Below are 21,370 nucleotides of genomic sequence, written 5' to 3' on the forward strand. Positions count from 1 at the left end.
TGGCATTAGTTCTGTTGACCTAAGAGAACAAGTTATTTCACTTGTCTGCATTTCAGTTTTTTTATTACACAGATGGTAGTAATATGTTAACTTATACAGGGCATGTAGTTTGAGCTTAAAACAAGGTAATGTATACAAAAGACCTCTTAAAAATATTTTTCATAAGTAAAAATTATTGTTAGTTTATGAGTGTTTCATAACTTCTAGTTTTTTTTTTAATGAGGTCATGTTTTTAAAAATAAAGGGAAAGGAAACCCTTTGAACTTGTTTTTTTTAAAACAATATGAATGAAAATCAATTATTCATTGTACTATTGTGTGTTCAACAAATGAGTTACTACATATTGTAAACAATGATATTTCTTTTGTCTACATGTTGGCTTTTGGTATGATTAAATGTGTTTCTCTTGTAGGTGGGATCTCATCGTGTTCGTATGTCAAGGGGATTTGAAGCCAATGCCCCTGCTTTTGACAGGTAAGACTGATTATTTTTACATTTTACATACATAAGTTTTGATATTGTTAAGCAACAGAACTAGTTATTATATTTTACTGATTCATTTCAGCTTGTTTTGGCCCTAAGTAAAATTTCTTCTGACTCCTAATTTAACCAGAAGAAAGTGATACCCAGTATTATGACTTCTGGGGTTGATAGCACTAGGTTGTGGGTCTTGATCTCTTGGCCTCAAAACCATGGCTTTGAATATGTTGTCTAATAGGGTAACCACTAGCCACATGTAGCTACTGAGTACTTGAAATATGACTAGTCCAAACTGAGATGTACTGTAAGTGTAAAATACACACTAGATTTCAAAGACTTAGTGCACAGAAACCTTGACTTGGCCACAGCAGCTTCTTGCTAGACACGCCTCCAAAAGCAAGGGAAACAAAAGCAGAAATGAACTCTATTGGGACTTCATCAGGATAAAAAGCTTTTGCATAGCAAAGGAAATAGTCAACAAAACTAAAAGGCAACCTATGGAATGGGAGAAGATATTTGTAAATGATTTCTCAGATAAAGGGCTAGAATCCAAAATGTGTAAAGAACTTATCAAACTCAACGATCCAAAAAAAAAAAAAAAAAAATCCAATTAAGAAATGGGCAGAAGACATGAACAGACATTCTCCAAAGAAGACATACAGATGGCCAACAGACACATGAAAAAAAGCTCAACACTACTTGGCATCAGGGAAATACAAATCAAAACCGTAATGAGATACCACCTCACACCAATCATAATGGCTAAAATTAACAATCCAGGAAACAACAGAAGCTGGAGAGGGTGCAGAGAAAGGGGAACCCTCTTACTGTTGGTGGGAATGCAAACTGGTGCAGCCACTCTGTGGCTGTATGGAGGTTCCTCAAAAAGTTAAAAATAGAACTACCCTATGACCCAGCAATTGGCTACTAGGTGTTTATCCAGAGGATACAAACAGAGTGATTTGAAGGGGCACATGCATCCCAATGTTTATAGCAGCAGTGCCCACAATAGCCAAACTGTGGAAAGAGCCCAGATGTCCATCAACCAATGAATGGATAAAGAAGATAGGGTGTGTGTGTGTGTGTGTGTGTGTGTGTGTGTGTGTGTGTGTGTGTGTAAACATATACATACATACACGATAGACTATTACTCCGCCATCAAAAAGAATGAAATCTTGCCATTTGCAACGTCATGGATGGAACTAGAGGGTATTATGCTGAGTGAAATGAGTCAGAGAAAGACAAATACTATATGATTTTAGTCATATGTGGAATTTAAGAAATAAAACCGATGAACATAGGGGAAGGGAAGGAAAAATAAAATAAGATGAAAACAGAGAGGGAGGCAAACCATAAGAGACTCTTAACTCCAGGAAACAAACTGAGGGTTACTGGAGGGGAGGTGGGTGGGGGGATGGGGTAACTGGTTGATGTGCATTAAGGAAAGCACTTGATGTAATGAGCACTGGGTGTTATATGCAACTGATGAATCACTAAATTCTACCTCTAAAACTAATAATACACTATCTGTTAACTAAACTGAATTTAAATTAAAAAATTTAAAAAAAGACCTAGTGCAAACAAAATGTGAAATATCTTATTAATACTTGTTTTATATTACATGTTGAAATGATATTTTAGCTATATTGGGTTAAATAAAATATATAAATTAATTTCATTGTTTGTTTTTGCTTTTCTTAATGTACCTTCTAGAAAATCTAAAATTGTGTCTGTGGTTCATGTTGTATTTCCTTGGGACAGCATTTCTCCATAGCCCCTGGAATGGTTAGCAGCTGGAGAGGAAAAAAAAAAAAAAAAAAAAAAACTCCTATTTGGGGCCTATTTTCATAAGACTAGAGCTGTTAAGGAGATCCTGAATACCCATGGAGTATGTGATGTCCTCACATAATGAGGTGCAGCCCTCTGTCGTGGCTGCCATCCCAAGCTGGATGGCTTGTGTTCTCGGTGCTTATGTGGCACCAGCCTCACAGAGTGGAGAGGGGCGGAGTGGGTCCAGCAGCTCCAGCACAGATGGGAGTCTCAGCATTGATGAGTCAGAGAGGAAATGGGCATTAACTGAATTTTCATAAATTCAGAGTTTTGAGAGGAATAAATTGGTGGAATGAATTTGTATCCAGTTTTGCCAATTCTGGGAGTTTAGAAAACAGTTTTGTAGGTTCTATTTAATGGATTTCTGTTTGTTGAAAAAAATTAGCTTATCACTTGACATATGCTTATTTCTTTTTTTCCTAAATAGGCATTTTAGAACACTTAAGAATTTATATGGTAAACAAATAATAGTAAATTTGCTTGGATCTAAGGAAGGTGAACATATGCTAAGTAAGGCTTTCCAGGTAGGCATGATCATTTTTTCTTCTGGCCCATGGACATGTAAATTATATTAAAAAATAATATGATACAATAATGAAATTACTTCCTAGAAAAAGGTTGGGTACTTGTTGGAACCATTAACTCTTTGGGCTACTAAGAAACAGTTTTATGTAATGTTGCTGAAATTGGGATCATGGGAAGCTTTCAAAGCAATTGATGCTGTTTTCTGAAATGTACTTATTTAGGCTGTGGAGAAGCAGAAGAATATCCTCCTCTCTGAAAAATGTTCATCTATCACTGGTATAAAGATACCAGGCAGTTTCCCCCTTCATCTGTTCATTGCCTTGCCTGTTTCCTAGAAACCACAGTCATTGTTTTAAACCTATGAAATGGTGAATAACACATTTGTATACATGCAAGGCTATACCTTCTTGAGAGAAAACTTGAATATTTCAAGTAAAAAAGAACCCAAAGATATGTCCAACTTCTAAAAAAAAAAGTATTCTTCATAAACACTTATTGAATCAATAATGAATTAATATAAATGATGGTGTTCCTTAAGATTAAAAGCTTAAATCAAACAAAATGGTTAGAGAACATTTTCTGAAGTTCAGTGTCATGAAGTCTGGAAGTAACTTAATTATTTGACTATTTTGTTTTTAGGCTTGTGAAATAAATATTGTTAATAGATTGTACTTTAGGGAATGACTTTTAAAACATTTGAAAGTATTAAAAAATGAATTTTTCAGTCTTTGATAGGTTTTGTCTTAAATCAGTTACTTTATTTTGACATTCTATAACAGATACAGGTATTAAATGTCTAAAAAATGAAGTGCTGGTAGTTAGAAATAATTTTTAATTTTCTAAACCAGATGAGAATATTATTTAAGTTCTCTGATGTTAATTATGTCACCTAATCTCTCGGGGACCATATGTGAGCTTTTACAAAAAGATGTTATTGGATATCAGCAAATAATTTTCCATCTTATGGCCAGCATCGATGCATGCATCGTGTGAGATCAGTGAGATTTCAGGGGACCATGCTGAGGTTTAAATTTAAAATGTGAGGTTCCATTTTAACATTACTTGATAAGGTTGTATTTAGTTAACATTTAGATGAGTATTTGCCTTTTTACTTTCAGAGTCACTTGAAAGCTTCTGAACATGCTGCTGATATCCAGATGGTGAATTTTGACTATCATCAAATGGTTAAAGGAGGAAAGGCAGAAAAATTACACAGTGTTCTTAAACCTCAAGTCCAAAAGTTTGTAGATTATGGATTTTTTTATTTCAATGGAAGTGAAGTTCAAAGGTTTGACTGCTCTGTTTCTCTTTTCTTTGAGTTGGAACTTTGCTATATTGTAAAAATTGTTCTTAACATTGAGCTCTTAAATTTCCTTTTTTTACACCAAAGTTTATCATAAAATAAAATAAAATGTCTTTATTATACTTGATTTTAGGCTTGTTTTTCTTTCTTTAGAATTGAACAAGTAATAGTAACAGTAGCTTATATTGGCACATATTATAAGCCAGGCAGTGTACGTAGTCTTTACATGTACCTGTAACAACATTTGAAGGGATAGGTTCTGTTATTATCCCCATTAACATTTGAGGAGATTGAGGCATAGGCTATAATTTGCCCCAAAACACATAACTAAAAAGTGTTAGAACTAGGATTTATCTGGCTCCAGATCTCATGCTATTATATGTGAGGCTATTTCACTTCTCTCTTAAAACTAGTATTTTAATATATCCTGACCTCAGTAAGGCCTATTAAATGCAAATAGAAGTAAAAGACATTGCCTATTGTCTGCTTTAGTGTAATTTAAATCTTCAGTTTTTGATTATGAAGTAGAGGAGGAAAGTAAGTATTAAAAAAACTAAGGTCAGAGTATAGGATGAGGTAAACTTTAGTGAACAAACTCAAACTTTCAGTTTTTTCAATTTGTGCAATATTTAGTATCAATGCCATAGAAATTTGTAGAGGTCAGTAGAGATAACATCTTAGGCTTTTAAAATTTCTTCCATAAACACTTGATTATCTTTTATGTGCAAAGAGCTATGGGGTTATAAATTTGAATGCATATTTAGGTCCTGACTACTGGCCTAATTAAAAATAAGTGGGTGTAGATAAATAAGTATGTGATAAAGAATATATGAAAGAATTAACAGTTGTAGACTCTAGATGGTGGGTATGTGGATGTTTGCTGTAAAATTCTTTCATCTTTTTTGTGTGTTTGAAAATTGTAGTAATAAAAAGTTGGGGGTAAAAAGTGGATGCTGTATTTTAATCACCTTAATTGTTCTCATTTTGTTTTAGCTTTATTATTTGTGTTTCAAACTAGCTGTTAAACTTTACTGAATTTGTTGCAGATGCCAGAGTGGTACAGTTCGAACAAACTGCTTGGACTGTCTTGATAGAACAAATAGTGTGCAGGCGTTCCTTGGCTTAGAGGTAAAAAAAATAAGTTGAAATGTATGTATGTGACTTGTATCAAATGCCTCTTTCAAATGTTTTTGTAATATTTATGTTTCTCATTAGTCACTTTTCATAAAATGAAATTATGCTCCATTAAAGGCATTTCTTCTCTTACGGGTTTTCCCTCCCTCAAAATTCCTTTTCATTTAAATGTTCCCTTTACCTGTTCCGAATACTCCCTTAGATAGCTGATATTTCCCTGTATTGTTCCTTAACTTTCCCTTTAAAAACTGGTATTTATGCTATTCCAACAATTACTTCTTTTGCCTTTTGGAAGAAAAAAAATTATATTCATACACACACACATATATACATACACACACAAACATAGTGTATATATATATTGGCCTTTGCTCTTTGTGTAGTTTCTTCAGAGTTGGGGAGAATCTTTTTTCACATCTATAGGATTATATTTTTGACGGTCTGTAACCCAGTGCGATTTATATGGTGTTTTCAAATCAGTCAGCTACTAAAAACAGGATTGGTGAAAATGTAATTATTAGTGAGAATGAGAGTGAATGAGATTCAGCTTCTGTAACAAAGTCTTTGTTTAAAAGTTGTTTTCTTTACCACCTATCCATAAATTCAGTCTAATATAGACATAGTCTCGACTATATGACACGCTAGCAATGCTGAGCTTTCTTTCTTTCCTATTGTGCAATAGTAGGGGTCATAAGGCTGTGGTGGGTCTTCATTTAGTTACATAGGAACTTAGCATAGTTCTCAAATACTATAAAAAACAGGAATAGGAAATAACATGTTCTTATTTCTTCCAGTTAATGATCTTAAATTTGGCCAGGACACTGGTTAATTAGTTACTTTGCAGCTGAGGTTCTATCTCAAAAACGAAAGCACAGTGTGTAGAATTCTCTGCTACAGAAATGTATTCTTCATGTAGCTAAATAAATTTTACTGTTGTGCCTTTTTAAAGATTTTGTCATTGAGTCTTATGTAATTTATGTAGAAGGTATGATGACAGAGACAAGAAAACTGAAAGCAGGATTTGGTCATTTGAATGGCATTTATCACATGGCTTGGGTTTGTTTTGAGTTGTGTTTTTAAGTGGCTGAATATGTTTACTTAGATTCTGAGAGTAAACTTATTGAAATACTTGACAGTCTTCATTAAAAGTATAACAAGTGTTAGTTCTCAGAATCTGACTTAGCTGACTATCCACTGTTGGTAGCTAGGTGTGAGAGTACTCCCTTGTATATAGCAATTGGTTGACTGATTACAAAATTTACTGCTAAAGTAGGCAAAGCCAAACTAGAAGTGAAGACTAGTTTTGCCAAATTCCTTGAAGAGAGGGAGCTATAAATGATAGAGGTAGTACTGGAGGCTAATTTTGTATTATTCATGCTGACGAAGAATAGCTCTGGATAAGTCCATAGGTAACCAAATGAACCTAGTTTAGTGTTTTTTATATTACTTTAGTTTTTGATCTCTCTATAAATATGGATAATCATGATACTTATAGATAAAAGGAAACACAAATGGGAAGGAGTTAAGTAAAAATGCAAGGCATAAAACATGACTGGATTCCAAATAAGACAAATAGACTGGGTAAAGATTATGAATTGTTTTGGCTGCCAGATTTAAAGGCCAAAGTTCATTCAAAGATGAAGGAATTGTGGTGGCCTGAAGACCTTGCATTCTTGCATGATGTATTCCCCCCAGTTCCCCTTTATATACATTACCAGTATAGGCTTTATACACTAAACGATCATGACTTTATTTAGAAAGAGGACTAATTTATTTATTTTTGTGATAGTTCAAGAGCAACTCTACTTTTCTCATAATCTCCTGATTTTAATCCCAAATGTATAGAACCCAATCCAAACATTAAAGAAATTTAGTTATTTCTATATATATTTAAATAACCTAGGCAGATATTTTTCTGTGCTCTATTGCATGCCATAGAGCACAGAAAATTAGTTCTTTTCGTGAACAAGGTAAACCAGTCTGATTTATAGAGACATTTTAATAAGGTTAATTTTATCATTTAACCAGAAAGAATATTGCTACATGGGAATATTAAGGTACTTGTAAGCTTCACTGATGTGGGAATATTGCTACATGGGAATATTAAGCTATTTGTAAGCTTCACTGATGTGGTATTTACTTTAAAAAGTGAAATGGTGGGACAGAACACAGCCTACCTAGTAAACTGGTAGGTTTTCAGAATCCCGTCCCACATAGCCCTATAAATTGTAAATTTTTATTTGATTCTTGTAGTTCTTAAAAAGTCACATCACAATGTATTAATATACTTATAAAAGTTTCTCTTTTGCTGTTTTAGATGCTAGCTAAACAGCTGGAAGCTCTCGGCTTAGCTGAAAAGCCTCAGTTGGTGACTCGCTTTCAAGAAGTTTTTAGGTCGATGTGGTCCGTGAACGGTGATTCAATCAGTAAGATATACGCAGGGACTGGAGCTCTTGAAGGAAAGGCTAAGGTAGATCTAGATTTATCATAACATTGCAAAAGATCCCTTTAATAAGATTTTAAATCATCTCCTTTTAAATTAGTAGGTGGGGGGCCCCTGGGTCAGGTCATACTCTCATGGGTCCTGAGATTGAGCACCACCTGCCCCCCCTTGCAGGCTCCAGGCTCAATGGGGAGTCTGCTTGGGATTCTCTCCCTCCGCCCCTCCCCTCCCATCCCCCTGCTCCCATTTATAAATGAATGAATGAATGAATGTTGGGTTATTTTAGGTATCTGTTTCAGAATTTTGTTTTATTATGCCTTTATGTCCTCTTTAACACTTCCTTTTGTAACACATACCAGGGGTTGGATGGAAGAGAGTTATTTCCCTAGGTTTGGGGGGTATTAGGATGACATATTTAGTTGTTTAGTGATATAATCCAGTAGGCCTATGTAGGCATTGCTTACATTTTTTTTCATGAGTTTCCCTTACATATCTGTTTTACATTTTATGTTGTTTATTTTGATTATAAATATTATTTTTTTTAACCATAGTCATCCTAATAAGGGGTCCTATCACATTTGGCTTTGTGTTCCCAGCACTTGTAGTGCCTACTGTTTAATAGAATTGTGACAAATAGTGAATGGATGAACAAATCATTGGACAATTTATGTAACACCTCCTATGAGCCCAACACTTTTAGGGCTTGATTATTAAGTTTCTATTCTTTTATTTGTCTTACCTTGAAAAGGAGGCTATCAAAATGTACAAAAGAAGTGTGAGAGATGAACTTACTAATAATTCTCTGCCTCATCATTACTTTTTAATTGCTGGCCTTATTATCTACAGACCACTTTCTCCTCTACTATTTGGCACTTATTGAGGGACTTGTTTTATATGCTTAATATTGCCTTTTAAGCCTCCTGTTCTCAGTTGGACTTTATTAACATTTCAAATTTCTACAGTTCTTCAGATAACCTCAAGTATAGAAATAAGGACATTTAACATTTTTATAGTTCTGCAGCCTCCTCAGTACAGCACCTGAAATTCTTTGAAGACCATTCATCATATCTAGGTCTTCTTTTAATTTCTAAATCTTCTTCCTGTTCTATATCTCATAAAATGCCATGCCTCTCTCTGTTCAGAGATTGGCCTTACCTGCGAAACTTCTTTTGTTCAAATCACAGAAATGATTTTTTTTTAAGATTTTTATTTATTTATTTGACAGAAAGTGACACGGCGAGAGAGGGAACACAAGCAGGGGGAGTGGGAGATGGAGAAGCAGGCTGCCCGCAGAGCAGGGAGCCCGATGCCGGGCTCAAGCCCAGGACCCTGGGATCACGACCTGAGCTGAAGGCAGACGCTTAACGACTGAGCCAGCCAGGCGCCCCCACAGAAATGATTTTGTTGACATTTACAAATATTTACTTCTTAAATGGGCCCTATTTTTGAAAACCTGAAATTGTTAAACCTCATTTATTATTCCTTTAAAATAGAGAATATCTAGAGAAAATATCATTCTTACTGTTAAAACTAGATTCTCTACAACTGTTGCTTAAAATATTCTTTTATGTTCTTCTGCCTTTTTGTTTTTGCAGTGACTATGACAGTATATATACAGAGGTTACATATATTTTCAGTGGTCTTTTGTCTCTAAGATAATAGAAACGAAATTTCACATATTAAATATACTAGTCTGAATTGAACTAAACTCTAACATCTGAACTGCTCTTTCTTTTCCTTTCTCTGGGTTCCTTTTGATTAATTGCCTGATAATATGAATGGTGAGTGTCTTTTCAAATAATGTCATTTGTATGTGTTATCATGTGGAAGGAAATAACGTTTTAATTCTCAAATTACTGATATTTCTATAAGGAATGAAAATTGCATATTGCAAACTGAAGCATTTGGTGGTTTTTTTTTTTTTAGACATCAAAATTCATAAGGTCAAAAGAAATCTTTATGGAAACTAACATGCCTAAGTAAAATAGGTGCTCATTAAAAGTTATAATCAGAAAATACAGGGTTCCAGTTATGGAGCGAATACATCCGGGAATAAAAGGCACAGCGTAGGGAATATAGTCAGCAGTATTGTAATAACGTTTCACGGTGACAGGTGGTACCTAATCACCGTTGTTCATGTGAAACTAACGTAACATTGTGTCTCAGCTGTACTCAGAAAAGAAGTTACACTCAGCTCTTCCACTATAGGAATTGGCCTAAGTTTATCATGTTTATTATTTATATTTACATGGGTAATAAAATGACCTGAGATATACAAACTGTAGTTTGCATTTAATATTTATGAACTATAGTGATAAATTTCTTTTTAGACTAGTCCTTCATTCTTATGTTCAGTCTTAGTTTTAACTAATATTAAAGTTATTTAGGAGCAATTCCAATTTTATTTTTCTACTGTTGAAGTACTTTGAAGTTTTTCTAAGAGAATATGAGTGCACCATATCCTTGATCTCTGCTTCCCCCACCATCCCATCCCCAGTTCTAAAAGTTACAGTGTAAGAAGTAAAGTTCTTGTTTTAAATAAGTACACTTCACTGTATTTCCTTTATAGTAAATAATTTTAAACATTTACAGCTCTCGATATCATTAGTGGGTGAGGTTGTGGTATTGAGCTTTTTCCATCTTTTTGTGCAGAGCTATTATCCAAAAGGAAAAAAACAATGACATCTTGAGCCATTTTAATATGATGATTTGATACTCAAAATAGAATGATTGGGTCCTTTTTATTGCAGTAAAGTCATATAAAACTGGTTTAAAGTTTCAAAATGTCTACTGAGTAAAATCAACACTCTTTGGAACAAAAATCCATGCTCTTTTTTTCTTCCCCAACAGGCTGGAAAGTTAAAAGATGGTGCTCGTTCTGTTACTAGGACGATTCAGAATAACTTCTTTGACAGCTCCAAGCAAGAGGCCATAGATGTTTTACTTCTGGGAAATACTCTAAATAGTGATTTAGCTGACAAAGCTCGAGCACTTTTAACTACAGGAAGTTTGCGTGGTATGCATACTTACTTTATATTTTGATTACTTTTATGTTATTTATATCCCTTCTAAAAGTCCAAGAAGTAAATGTAAATTTATGTACATAAATATTCTTTAGATTGAGTTGATTAAAATAGTTTTGGGAGAAATTTCTATCAATGTAATTTTTTAAAAATTGCATTCTCTAAAGGAAGTTGATCTCTTTTGGAATGTTTTTATCATCAGTGGTATTACTAAACTCTAAAATGAGACCCATGCATATTTTCTTTTATAGACATGATTGAGGGGGTAAATGGTTTAAGTATTGCTAACTTTATATAAGGCAGGATTTCACAGACTATTCAGCTAGTACTTTTAATAGAACATTCAATAACCTGATTATATAGAAAACAAATGATTTATTGAGAAAAACAGTACCTATATTGGTTATTTTGCTAATTACTAATCCCAGATTTCTATAACTTGGTCTTTCTATTGTTTGAACAAGCATTAAATCATATTAATAATTTAAAATATTGCTTATTATTGGACACTATTTAATATTTGACATAAATACATGATTTTCAAGGTGGCTTTTTATCTTTCACTGAGTCTTTTATTAAAAGTGAAAGAATTTGAGCTCATGTCATTGAGTACATATTTAGTATCATGGGAAAACTCAAGACTCATTATAGAACTTAATGAATTAACTTCCTTAATTCCATGTTTTTTTGTCTTAACTTTTCAACATTCTGAACATTTTTACTTCTTCTGTTATCCCCACACCAAACCTTTCAGTTTTCCCTGTGCATGTAAGAGAAATTGTTCTCATCAAATAACGTGCTCTTGGATAATTACTTGGTCAAATAGGTCATCTTGGATTCTTTCAGAATTCTGTGTGTCGCTGGGGGTAGTTGATTACAGTTGCCCCTCAGAGATCTATTACTAGGCTGGGGGGCTGAGACCCTACTAAAGCTCTAGAAAACAAAGTCTGATCTTGGCTACTACTTTTAACTTCAGGCTTTCTTCCTGGCTCCCAGCAGTGGAGACTTAGCTGATTTGCATCTTATCACTTCTTTCCGCCTGTGCCTACTTTGATGTGGAGGCATGACTAAACAACAGTTGAAAGTAAGCAATTGAAGGAAAGAAGAGAAGCAAGGAAGCTGAGAATTCCCAAACTTGATCATTTTTTTTTTTAATTTCCCTGCACATTTTCCTAAGTGTCAAATAAGCCTGAAAAGAAGTATAGTCAGTTCTGCGATAATGCTTGTTCTGAGAATGGGAATTTGTCCCAACATGGATGCTCTTGAGTTAACATTTTGGGCATCATGTCTGTTCCCCATTAGTTTATGCATGGTTTCACCCAGCAGAACTTAGATGGGTAGAAAGAAAGAAACAAAACATACACTTAATGCATGCACTTCAAACCTCTCTCTACCTCACTTCCCCAGGTATGTTATGAGACATACCCATTCACACTTGGTGTTACCGATTTCCATCCCAATTTCAGAGAACCCGTCTTCCATCATTCATAATTGCAGTTGACCCTTGAACAACACCGGGCTTGGGGTGCCCACCCCCTAGAGTTGACAATCCATGTATGACTTCCAATTCCTCAAAAACTTACTACTAATTACCTACTGTGGATTGTAAGCCTTACTGATAACATAAAGAGTTGATTAACATATTTGTATGTTATATGTATTATATACTGTATTCTTACAATAAAATAAGCTGGAAAAAAGAAAATGTTAAGAGAATCACCAGGAAGAGAAAATACATTTACAGTACTGTATTTAATGAAAAAAATTCACATGTTGAGTGGACCAATGCAGTTCAGACCCATGTGGTCAAGGGTCAGCTTACTCACAAGCTGCACCCCTCCTGACACCCACTTCTTTGTGTGTCTGTGTGTGTGTGTGACACTGTCACTTCTACAAGCAAACTTCAGGTCTTTTTCAACATGAAATGCCATATTTAAGGAGTATTCATACCTCTCAAGCTGTTTAACAATGTAAAACTGTACTACTATTTTTATTAGGTTCCCATCTTTTTTGGTGTGTCACTGTTGAAGGTTTTGAGGGTTGTGCCCTAAGCCAGTTTTTCCCCTAAGCTATGTGGCTATGGGAATTTGTACAGTTTTGCACTGCATGGTGATTTTTTTTTGGAATGTATATGTTTTGTTATAACTGAACTGGTTATACTTATCAGCTGAGTCCCAGAAAGAATACTAAAAGGTATATATTAAGGTAGTATCTTTCATGTGTTCAATATCCTCTAGCTCCTTAGGTTTTCAGATTCATATTCTCCCTGTGCATACACATGCACGCATGCATACACACACACACACACACACACACACACACACACACACACACACAGGGGCAGTCTGAAAAGCAGGCCAAGGACCTCCTGATTATGAAACTCTGGACGTCACTGAGTCATTGTAGGATTTTTCTTAGATGCTGAGGGTTTGCATCAGATATTGTCATTTATTTTTAATCTTTGGTGTCCTATAGCCATCAGAAAAAATAAAGTCATCAAATCGACTTAAAAGAAAAAAGTGAGGCCATCTTAGAATGTATTGTCATAACACTCTAGATTTTAATTGTAACTTGTTGTTTTACTAATGATTCTTTGTTTTCTTCTTGATGCATCCATAGTTTCTGAACAGACATTACAGTCAGGTACAGTATAGAAAACCAATCTGTAAATAAAAGCAAATTTTTCTAAAGTTGATATTGTAAATAAATAAAGCCATATAAATGGAAATTTTCTCTTATTTTACCCTCAGATTCTAACAGGATATATTGATATCTTGTTTTAATCCGAGAAAAAAAATTTAAGGTTGAGAAAACTAAAGTACCTCATTTAGAAGGAAATATGTAATGCCGTCTGTCTTCCTACAGCAAATGTTTAATTCTAATTAAATATAGCTCATCTAGTTTTAATTTCACTTTTATATTTCATTGAACAAACATTGTTTGTGTTCTCCCTTACACTCTTAATAGACTAATGGGAAAAACCCAGACAAGACTATTTTGGATTAATTTCAGAGTACTGTCTATGATATTGATGACTACTTTGCATCATTTCTCACATATAATATTAGAAAAAGCATTGACTTATTTTTTCATACTGTGGAGGAAATATTTTCTGTAACCATAAGGCCTGCACTAAAATGTGATCTGAATTCTTCTAAAAAGCGTCAAGATTGCTAACAAAGTTAAAGGAGTTAAGTGATTAGGACCATTTCCTGTTCCTATGAATCTCATGCCTGCCTTTTCTGGACAAGTTCTATGAACTTGTCCTTAAACATGAATCTGTGGCAAAAGGAACAAAAAAGGCTAAATTCTTGCCAGAAATTTAGCAGAAAAAGATAACTTTCTTCACTTAAGATTTGGTATCACTTAAAATTTGTTTTGCTTAGTTACTGTTCAGAATGTTTTGAGAAACTATTGGTTATTTTTGTGAGAAGGATGGAAGAAGAGAGCACTTGAATATATTTTTGAGTTATGTAATGAAATCCATTTTCTGAAATGATATGGCATTTAGGAATGGACATCTGTTTGAACACAGACTCATTTCTTTCTGCACATTAAGGTGCCAACCAGTTAAGAATAAACTAGAAAATTTTAAAAATGTTTTATTCCATGTATAAACTGATTTGACTTTATTAGTTCACGCAACATGGCAACATGTTTTCACACAATTCATTATTTGTCTTGCTGAGTATTTTAAGCTCTTAAATCATTACAGAACTTGTGTTTTGATATAGAATGGATCACAGAGGCAGTTTTCATCATCATAACAATGGCAGTGTTAAAGACCGTGTCATAGGGAATGATTCTCTAGGTACGGCCAGCTTTCAGTTAACCCCACCAACAGACCGGAACAAATCATGTGCTTCCATTACCACCCAACACGTTCTACAACTAATCAAATCAAATAGGAAGAGGGCTAGAAATCTGCATGTCTGTCCCTGGGAACAGTGGGGGTGGGCATATAGCTACAGCAGCTCCCACGGGAGAGTCACTGGTCAAACTGTTCTCATTATAATACTAAAATGTTATTTGCCTTTTTCACTCTCATTCTGTCATGAGTCTGCTGTATCTTAGTATCATAAAATAATTAATAATAGTAAAATAAAATGTGGTAAAAGGTGAGAATCATTGTGATTTCCTTTTTCTCTTACCAATTAATTACCAATTAAGTGTTCGTTCTCTGTTTTTAGATTGCGGTCCTATTAAGGTTCTAGCTACTTTAAGTGCCGAGAATTTAATTTAATCAAAATGAAATATGATTTAGAAGGAAGATAGATGGTAGTCAAAAAATATGCAGGAAAGAGATTGAGGATCCAAATGTATTGAGCATTCATTTAACAGTGATTTACTGAGCACTTACTATGCACCAGGCACACTCTTCTAGTGACTAGACATATTGCAGTAAACAAAACAGATCAACATTTCTGCCCCCATGGAATTTCCACTCTTGAGAGGGGAGACAGATAGTTACAGCATAAATAAATAAGACTCACAGTTTGTAAATGGTGATAAATGCTATAGAGAAAAATAAAACAAGGAAGGGATATGGAAAGTTAGGGATAGAATGCAAATTTTAATAAGATGGTCAGGAAAAGCCTCACTGGAACTTAAAGAGCCGAAGGAGGTGAGGGAAGAATGTTGCAGGCAGTGTGGAAACAGTCAGTGCAGAGGCCTTGTGGTGGGAGCAGGCTGGCCTCTTACTGAAACAGCAGGGAGTCAGTGGCCGAGCAGTGAGCCAACAGGAAAGAGGTAGCAGATGAGGGCAGGATAGCAATGCAGACTCTTTAGGGCCTTGTACACCATTGTTAAGGACTTTGGCTACTACTCCTAGTAAGATGGGAAGAATTTTGTAGTGACCTCAATCCCTGAAGTCTCACTAGCGTACATAATGTATGTTTTTGTCAGGGAGCCATTTTTCATCAAGCCACCTGTCGGTAGCTAGAATCTTAAATGTCAATGTTCTTAAATGTTTTTGTTTGGAAATAAGAAATAAGGTTTATATTTTTACCAGCCTTTAAATGAAAGATATATGAAAATCAATGGCTATAGTCCTAAAAATGTAGAGTCTCTAGTTTTGTACACTATAAAACAATGTACTGCTTCTTTGAAACAGGACTGTTCTGCATGTTTTGTGTTGTTGCAATAATTGTGTAATAGCACTTTTACTGTGACAATTGTATTAAATGTCAAATTTAAAAAAAAATGTGTTGGTCACTTGCATCGTGTTGGGCTGTGCATGTGTCTTATGCTTGTTTGTGCTTCTGATGATAATTGTACTTAACCATACATACATCATTTCTGAGGTATAAAAATCAATTTCTGAAAGTGGTTTAATGCAGCTAAGATTCTGTTATGTTTTGTTTTTGCTTAGCATCTTCCAAAGTACTCAAGAGCATGTGTGAGAATTTCTACAAGTATTCAGAGCCCAAGAAAATTCGAGTATGTGTTGGAACCTGGAACGTGAATGGTGGGAAGCAGTTTCGCAGTATAGCTTTTAAGAATCAGACACTTACCGACTGGCTTCTTGATGCACCAAAGTTGGCTGGCATCCAGGAGTTTCAAGGTCTGCTTTTTATAATATGGATTCACTTACTAAATCCTGGCTGTGGTTTATTAATCTATAAAACAAATGTAACATATCACAATATGCATTACTTTATAAAAAAAAACTTGGATTTGTAAGTATGAAGGCCAAACCTTTAAAGGTAACCACACATATAAGAAAAACTTGTTCTGTTCTTATTCTTTTAAACTGACACAAAGCAAGCTTATTTTGTAACTGATAATTTTTTAAGCCTAGTATGTTCCATTTTTCAAATCTAGTTCTCTAGTTACCAAGGTAAGAAGTATTTGGGGGGTAGATTATGAAAAATCTTACAAAACTGGTTGTGACATTTGTTGGCCACTCTATAACTTAACAGTACTGATTTATCCTTAGAAAAACTTCGTTGTCATTAATAGCCCAAACCAAACACTGAGCTGAGGATGCTTTTAAGATTTTGATTAGAATCATGAATTTGAGGCTGCCTTCTTTTTTTAAAAGTCACTTCGAATTCCTTTTTCAAATGGTACACATCTAGCAAGTAATATGTATAAAGGTGAGGTGCATAGGAAGAAGTGTGAGATACAGATTTTCTTTTTTTTAGTTATCTGTAGTCAGTCACATCTTAAACCCTGGGGTTTTCCCCAGACTTTTATTTAAAATGCTCCTTTTCACTTACATTGAACCTAATTTGAAATTGTAGTTGTTGTCGTAGTAGTAGTAATAATAAAATAACAGTTAATACCACAATTCTGTAAGTACTGTATATCGAGCCATTTATTCCCCGTAACAGACCTACTGCATAGACACAATCATTATTCTAATTTCACAGATGAGGAAACCGAGACACAGCAGGGGAAGTGACCTGCCCAAGGTCGTGGTTAGTAATGGCAAAATCAGGATTTGAACTCTGGCAGTTAGGTTCTGGCGTCATTGTGTCACACTGCAGTTTATGTGTAAATTTTTGGGCAAGTTCCTTAGGTTCTCCAAAGCCTCAGGATCTTGTCTGTAACTAAAGGACAAAAATAAACTGTCTTATAAAGTGTGTGGTAAATGAGATGAGGCATGTATAATCCTTGCACTTAATAGCAGTCAGTAAATAGTTTTATTTGTTTTGTTTCTCAGTCCATACCATTTATAGGCCCTTTCTAGCTACTTATCCTCATTTCTGAATACTTGGGCCGCCCAAGTACCCCTGGGCTGCTTATCTCAAGTAGCTTCTGTTCTCTCTTCTTCCTTGTCTGTTAGGAGAGAGCAAATGGCTGAAACAGAGGGGTACATCTTAACCCCTGGATCTCTATTAATTTTCTTGGATTCTTCTACCAAGGAAGTAGTAAAAAGGTCAAGCCTCTGGTTTTCACATTTGAATGTGAAAAATCCCTCCTGTTATCTTAAATTTGAGATGATTTCTCAGCGACTTTGTGACTTTTCTGAAGAATCCCTTTACTTCCCCAATTTTTATTAACTTCAACCTTTGATAAGTGGCTTGTTTCTCTGGTGCAGACTTCAGCAATAATTCTTCAAAATGAGTTCTGAAAGGACTTAAGGATCTTTAAGAATAACAGTCTTAAAGAAGCAAACTTAGGAGGTCTGAATAGAAGCTAAATTTAAAGTAATTTTGTCCCATTCATTGTTTTTGCCTATAATTTGAATTTGGTTAAACGTAGAACACAAAAATGGAATTTTATGAGGTCTGGTGTTGATCTTAGTTGTGCTGGGTTGGGTGGCGGGTGCCATTTGACTAAGGCTACATTTTAAAAGTTTTTCTTGGACGCTTAATTGTAGATAAAAGAAGTAAGCCAACTGATATATTTGCAATTGGTTTTGAAGAAATGGTCGAGTTGAATGCTGGAAACATTGTGAATGCAAGGTAAGCCAACAAGGTAATTGTCTAGTTGAGGGACATGGAAGGCAGATAACTAAGTAGCTGTTACAAAGATAGATTGGGATAATATATGTAAAGGTGCTTTTTTTTCCTTTTTTTTTTAAGATTTATTTATTTATTTGAGGGGTAGAGAGGGGCAGAGGGAAAGGGAGAGAGAATCTTAAGCCTACTGCACTGAGCATGGAGTCAGACCTGGGGCTCAGTCTCACAACCCTGAGGTCATGACCTGAGCAAAACCAAGAGTCAGTCACTTAACCAGCTGTGCCACCCAGGCCCCCCTTTGCAAATCTTTTAATATCTGGCTTAAAACAGCTGAATTCTCACATCTACTTCTGTATTAGTCTATTGCAGTATGTTGTTTTGGTTGAAGTATATGAAGAGAATCACATAAATATTTAGTTGAAAGTAGAAATAATTTAGTAGCCTTTTCAGATACTTTCTTCTCTGATACTACACCAAAGCTCAACAAATAGTTTCTTAATGGTTAGTTGAATATGGAATCTGAAACCATAGCAATGAACTTTTTTTGGTGTTCTATTATACTAAAATTCATTGGTCTATTTTTTTAAATTTTTTATTGTTACGTTAATCGCCATGCATTATGTCATTAGCTTTTGATGTAGTGTTCCATGATTCATTGTTTGTGCATAACACCCAGTGCTCCACGCAGAATGTGCCCTCTTTAATACCCATCACCAGGCTAACCCATCCCCCCACCCCCCTCCCCTCTAGAACCCTCAGTTTGTTTTTCAGAGTCCATTGTCTCTCATGGTTCATCTCCCCCTCCGACTTACACCCCTTCATTCTTCCCCTCCTGCTATCTTCTTCTTTTTCTTTTTTCTTAACATAAGTTGCATTATTTGTTTCAGAAGTACAGATCTGTGATTCAACAGTCTTGCACAATTCACAGCGCTCACCATAGCACATACCCTCCCCAATGCCTATCACCCAGCCACCCCATCCCTCCCACCCCTCACCACTCCAGCAACACTCAGTTTGTTTCCTGAGATTAAGAATTCCTCATATCAGTGATGTCATATGATACATGTCTTTCTCTGATTTACTTATTTCACTCAGCATAACACCCTCCAGTTCCATCCACGTCGTTGCAAATGGCAAGATCTCATTCCTTTTGATGGCTGCATAGTATTCCATTGTGTATATATACCACATCTTCTTTATCCATTCATCTGTCGATGGACATCTTGGCTCTTTCCACAGTTTGGCTATTGTGGACATTGCTGCTATAAACATTGGGGTGCATGTACCCCTTCGGATCCCTACATTTGTATCTTTCATCGGTCTATTTTTTATCCTTGCATGATTTTGAAACATCATGTATTGGTCATTTTGAAAATACCAGTTCACTGAGCTATGTAGATCTTCCAAATTTTGACACATTTCATTGTATGATATCAAAGCATCATATTGATTATTCTCATTACTGATGTCATCAGCAAATTTTTCAAATATTTGGAAGCTATCAAGATCACAGTAGCAGATACAAGTTTTCCAAAATTCTAATTCTTGCTTGAAAACTCAAATTTTATCATTGGAAAATTTATCATTGGAAATTTATCATTGGAAAGAAATACTATTCGTTGTTTCCCTTAAAAAGGCAGGCTCATTTGAAAAATGTTTGTCAAATAACCTAAGTCTGAATAACCATAATCTGTCAAATAAATCTTTGTCAAATAATCTTTCAAATAAAAATGGTTTTCTATGAAAAAAGTGGCAGTTCAGCTCTCAACACAAAGTATCCAATGATTTTCCAGCCATCACGCCGCAGTGTGCAGCAGAAGTGCTTTGTGTGTATTTCCTATTCATCACATAGAATATGAAAAAGATAGAACTTTGATCAGATGAATGACGTTTATTGCTTCAACAAGGATATTCTTAGATGAAATGGCATTTTTTTTTTTAACTGCAAGTGCATGACAGTGAAGACTAATGAATCCTAGTACAATTTGGTGCTTGGATTCATGTGAAGACATCAGCACTTTTACTCATTGTTGCTCTTGCATCATCATGCAGATGTTGGTCAACACAGTGAAAAAGACCAAAAGATCTTAGTAGTAGTATGAAGATAGTTTTGACCTCATGGGTTTGGGGAAACCCCAGGGATGTTCCCAGACCACACTTTGAGAACTGCTGTTCTGAAGCCTTATTACAAATGCAAATTGCTTAAGTGGAACTTAAAGCTTAAGTATTTTATTTTAAGAAAGTATACTTGCTTTTAAACTTGAGCAGTTGCCCATCTTTTATGACCCTTTTTAAGTTTTCAGAATAAAAATACGGGCTGAAATAGTACGGTATAGTCATCAGTCTTGCAAACGATTGCAATTTTTTTCTTAGCTGAAGTGAATATAACATTCATACAGGAAAGTAGAAAAGAAGTCCAATTTCATTCATTTTGCTCTTTTGAATCTCTTTCCTGAAAATACATATTCAGGTCTTAAAATAGAACATACTCTTATGGTTCCTAGTACCAAATTGTTTGATTGTCTAAGTAGAGCTTAATCAAATTATTCTTTAGTAAAGTGGTGATTATTCATTTATTTAACCAATATCTTTTGAGCACATACTGTAGGTGCTAAAGTTACATTCATGAATAAAACAGGCAAAATCTCTACCTGCATGAATCTTCTATTCTAGTGAAAGAGACAGACAATAAACAGTAACTGTAGTAAGTATATTACAGGCATACCTCGGAGATATTGCAGGTTCAGCTCTCGACCACTGCACTAAAGCAAGTATTGAAATCAACTTAGTCAAATGAATTTTTTGGCTTCCTGATGCATATAAAAATTAAGTTTACACTATACTGTAGTCTACTAAGTGTGCAATGGCATTATGTGTAACCAACAGTGTACACACCTTAAATAAAAAATAATTCATTGTTAAAAAATGCTAATCATCATCTGAGCTTTCCGCTAGTCCTAATTTCATTGACCACAGATCACCATAACAAATAAAATAAAAATGAAAAAGTTTGAAATACTGTGAGAATTATCAAAATGTGACACAGAGACAGGAAGTAGGCAAATGCTGTTGGAAAAATGGCACTGATGGGCCTGCTTGACACAGGGTTGCCACAGACCTTCAATATGTAAAAAAACAGTATCTGGGAAGCACAATAAAGCAAATCACAGTAAGACAAGGTGTGCTTGTATGTAGCGTGGTGGAAGACTGCAAGTGGAATGGA

The 21,370-nt window shown here is 34.9% G+C and overlaps 1 protein-coding gene and 1 long non-coding RNA gene across 14 annotated transcripts in view; one reads left to right on the forward strand and one right to left on the reverse strand.

Moving 5' to 3' along the window:
• The window catches only part of SYNJ1 (synaptojanin 1), an 87,841-nt gene that overhangs the window by 33,240 nt on the left and 33,231 nt on the right, over nucleotides 1–21,370 (forward strand). For 7 of the 13 annotated variants that reach the window (XM_073891166.1, XM_073891175.1, XM_073891179.1 and 4 more), the window contains exons 7-15: nucleotides 413–474; nucleotides 2,738–2,834; nucleotides 3,954–4,123; nucleotides 5,185–5,266; nucleotides 7,590–7,742; nucleotides 10,566–10,731; nucleotides 13,358–13,381; nucleotides 16,110–16,301; nucleotides 18,066–18,150. In XM_073891166.1, the coding sequence (XP_073747267.1) occupies nucleotides 413–474; nucleotides 2,738–2,834; nucleotides 3,954–4,123; nucleotides 5,185–5,266; nucleotides 7,590–7,742; nucleotides 10,566–10,731; nucleotides 13,358–13,381; nucleotides 16,110–16,301; nucleotides 18,066–18,150 (1,031 nt within the window). The remainder of the gene's footprint in view (nucleotides 1–412; nucleotides 475–2,737; nucleotides 2,835–3,953; nucleotides 4,124–5,184; nucleotides 5,267–7,589; nucleotides 7,743–10,565; nucleotides 10,732–13,357; nucleotides 13,382–16,109; nucleotides 16,302–18,065; nucleotides 18,151–21,370) is intronic. The other 6 variants (XM_073891169.1, XM_073891176.1, XM_073891193.1 and 3 more) reach the window with 2 other exon arrangements.
• LOC141372489 (uncharacterized) overlaps nucleotides 16,250–21,370 on the reverse strand; it is a 28,318-nt gene continuing 23,197 nt past the window's right edge. Inside the window, exon 3 of the long non-coding RNA XR_012377753.1 lies at nucleotides 16,250–16,356. This is a non-coding gene — a long non-coding RNA (uncharacterized lncRNA). The remainder of the gene's footprint in view (nucleotides 16,357–21,370) is intronic.

Source organism: Callorhinus ursinus, unplaced genomic scaffold (assembly GCF_003265705.2).
Source record: "Callorhinus ursinus isolate GAN/ISIS: 27379988/994484 unplaced genomic scaffold, GSC_fseal_2.0 scaffold1, whole genome shotgun sequence".
NCBI lineage: Eukaryota > Metazoa > Chordata > Mammalia > Carnivora > Otariidae > Callorhinus > Callorhinus ursinus.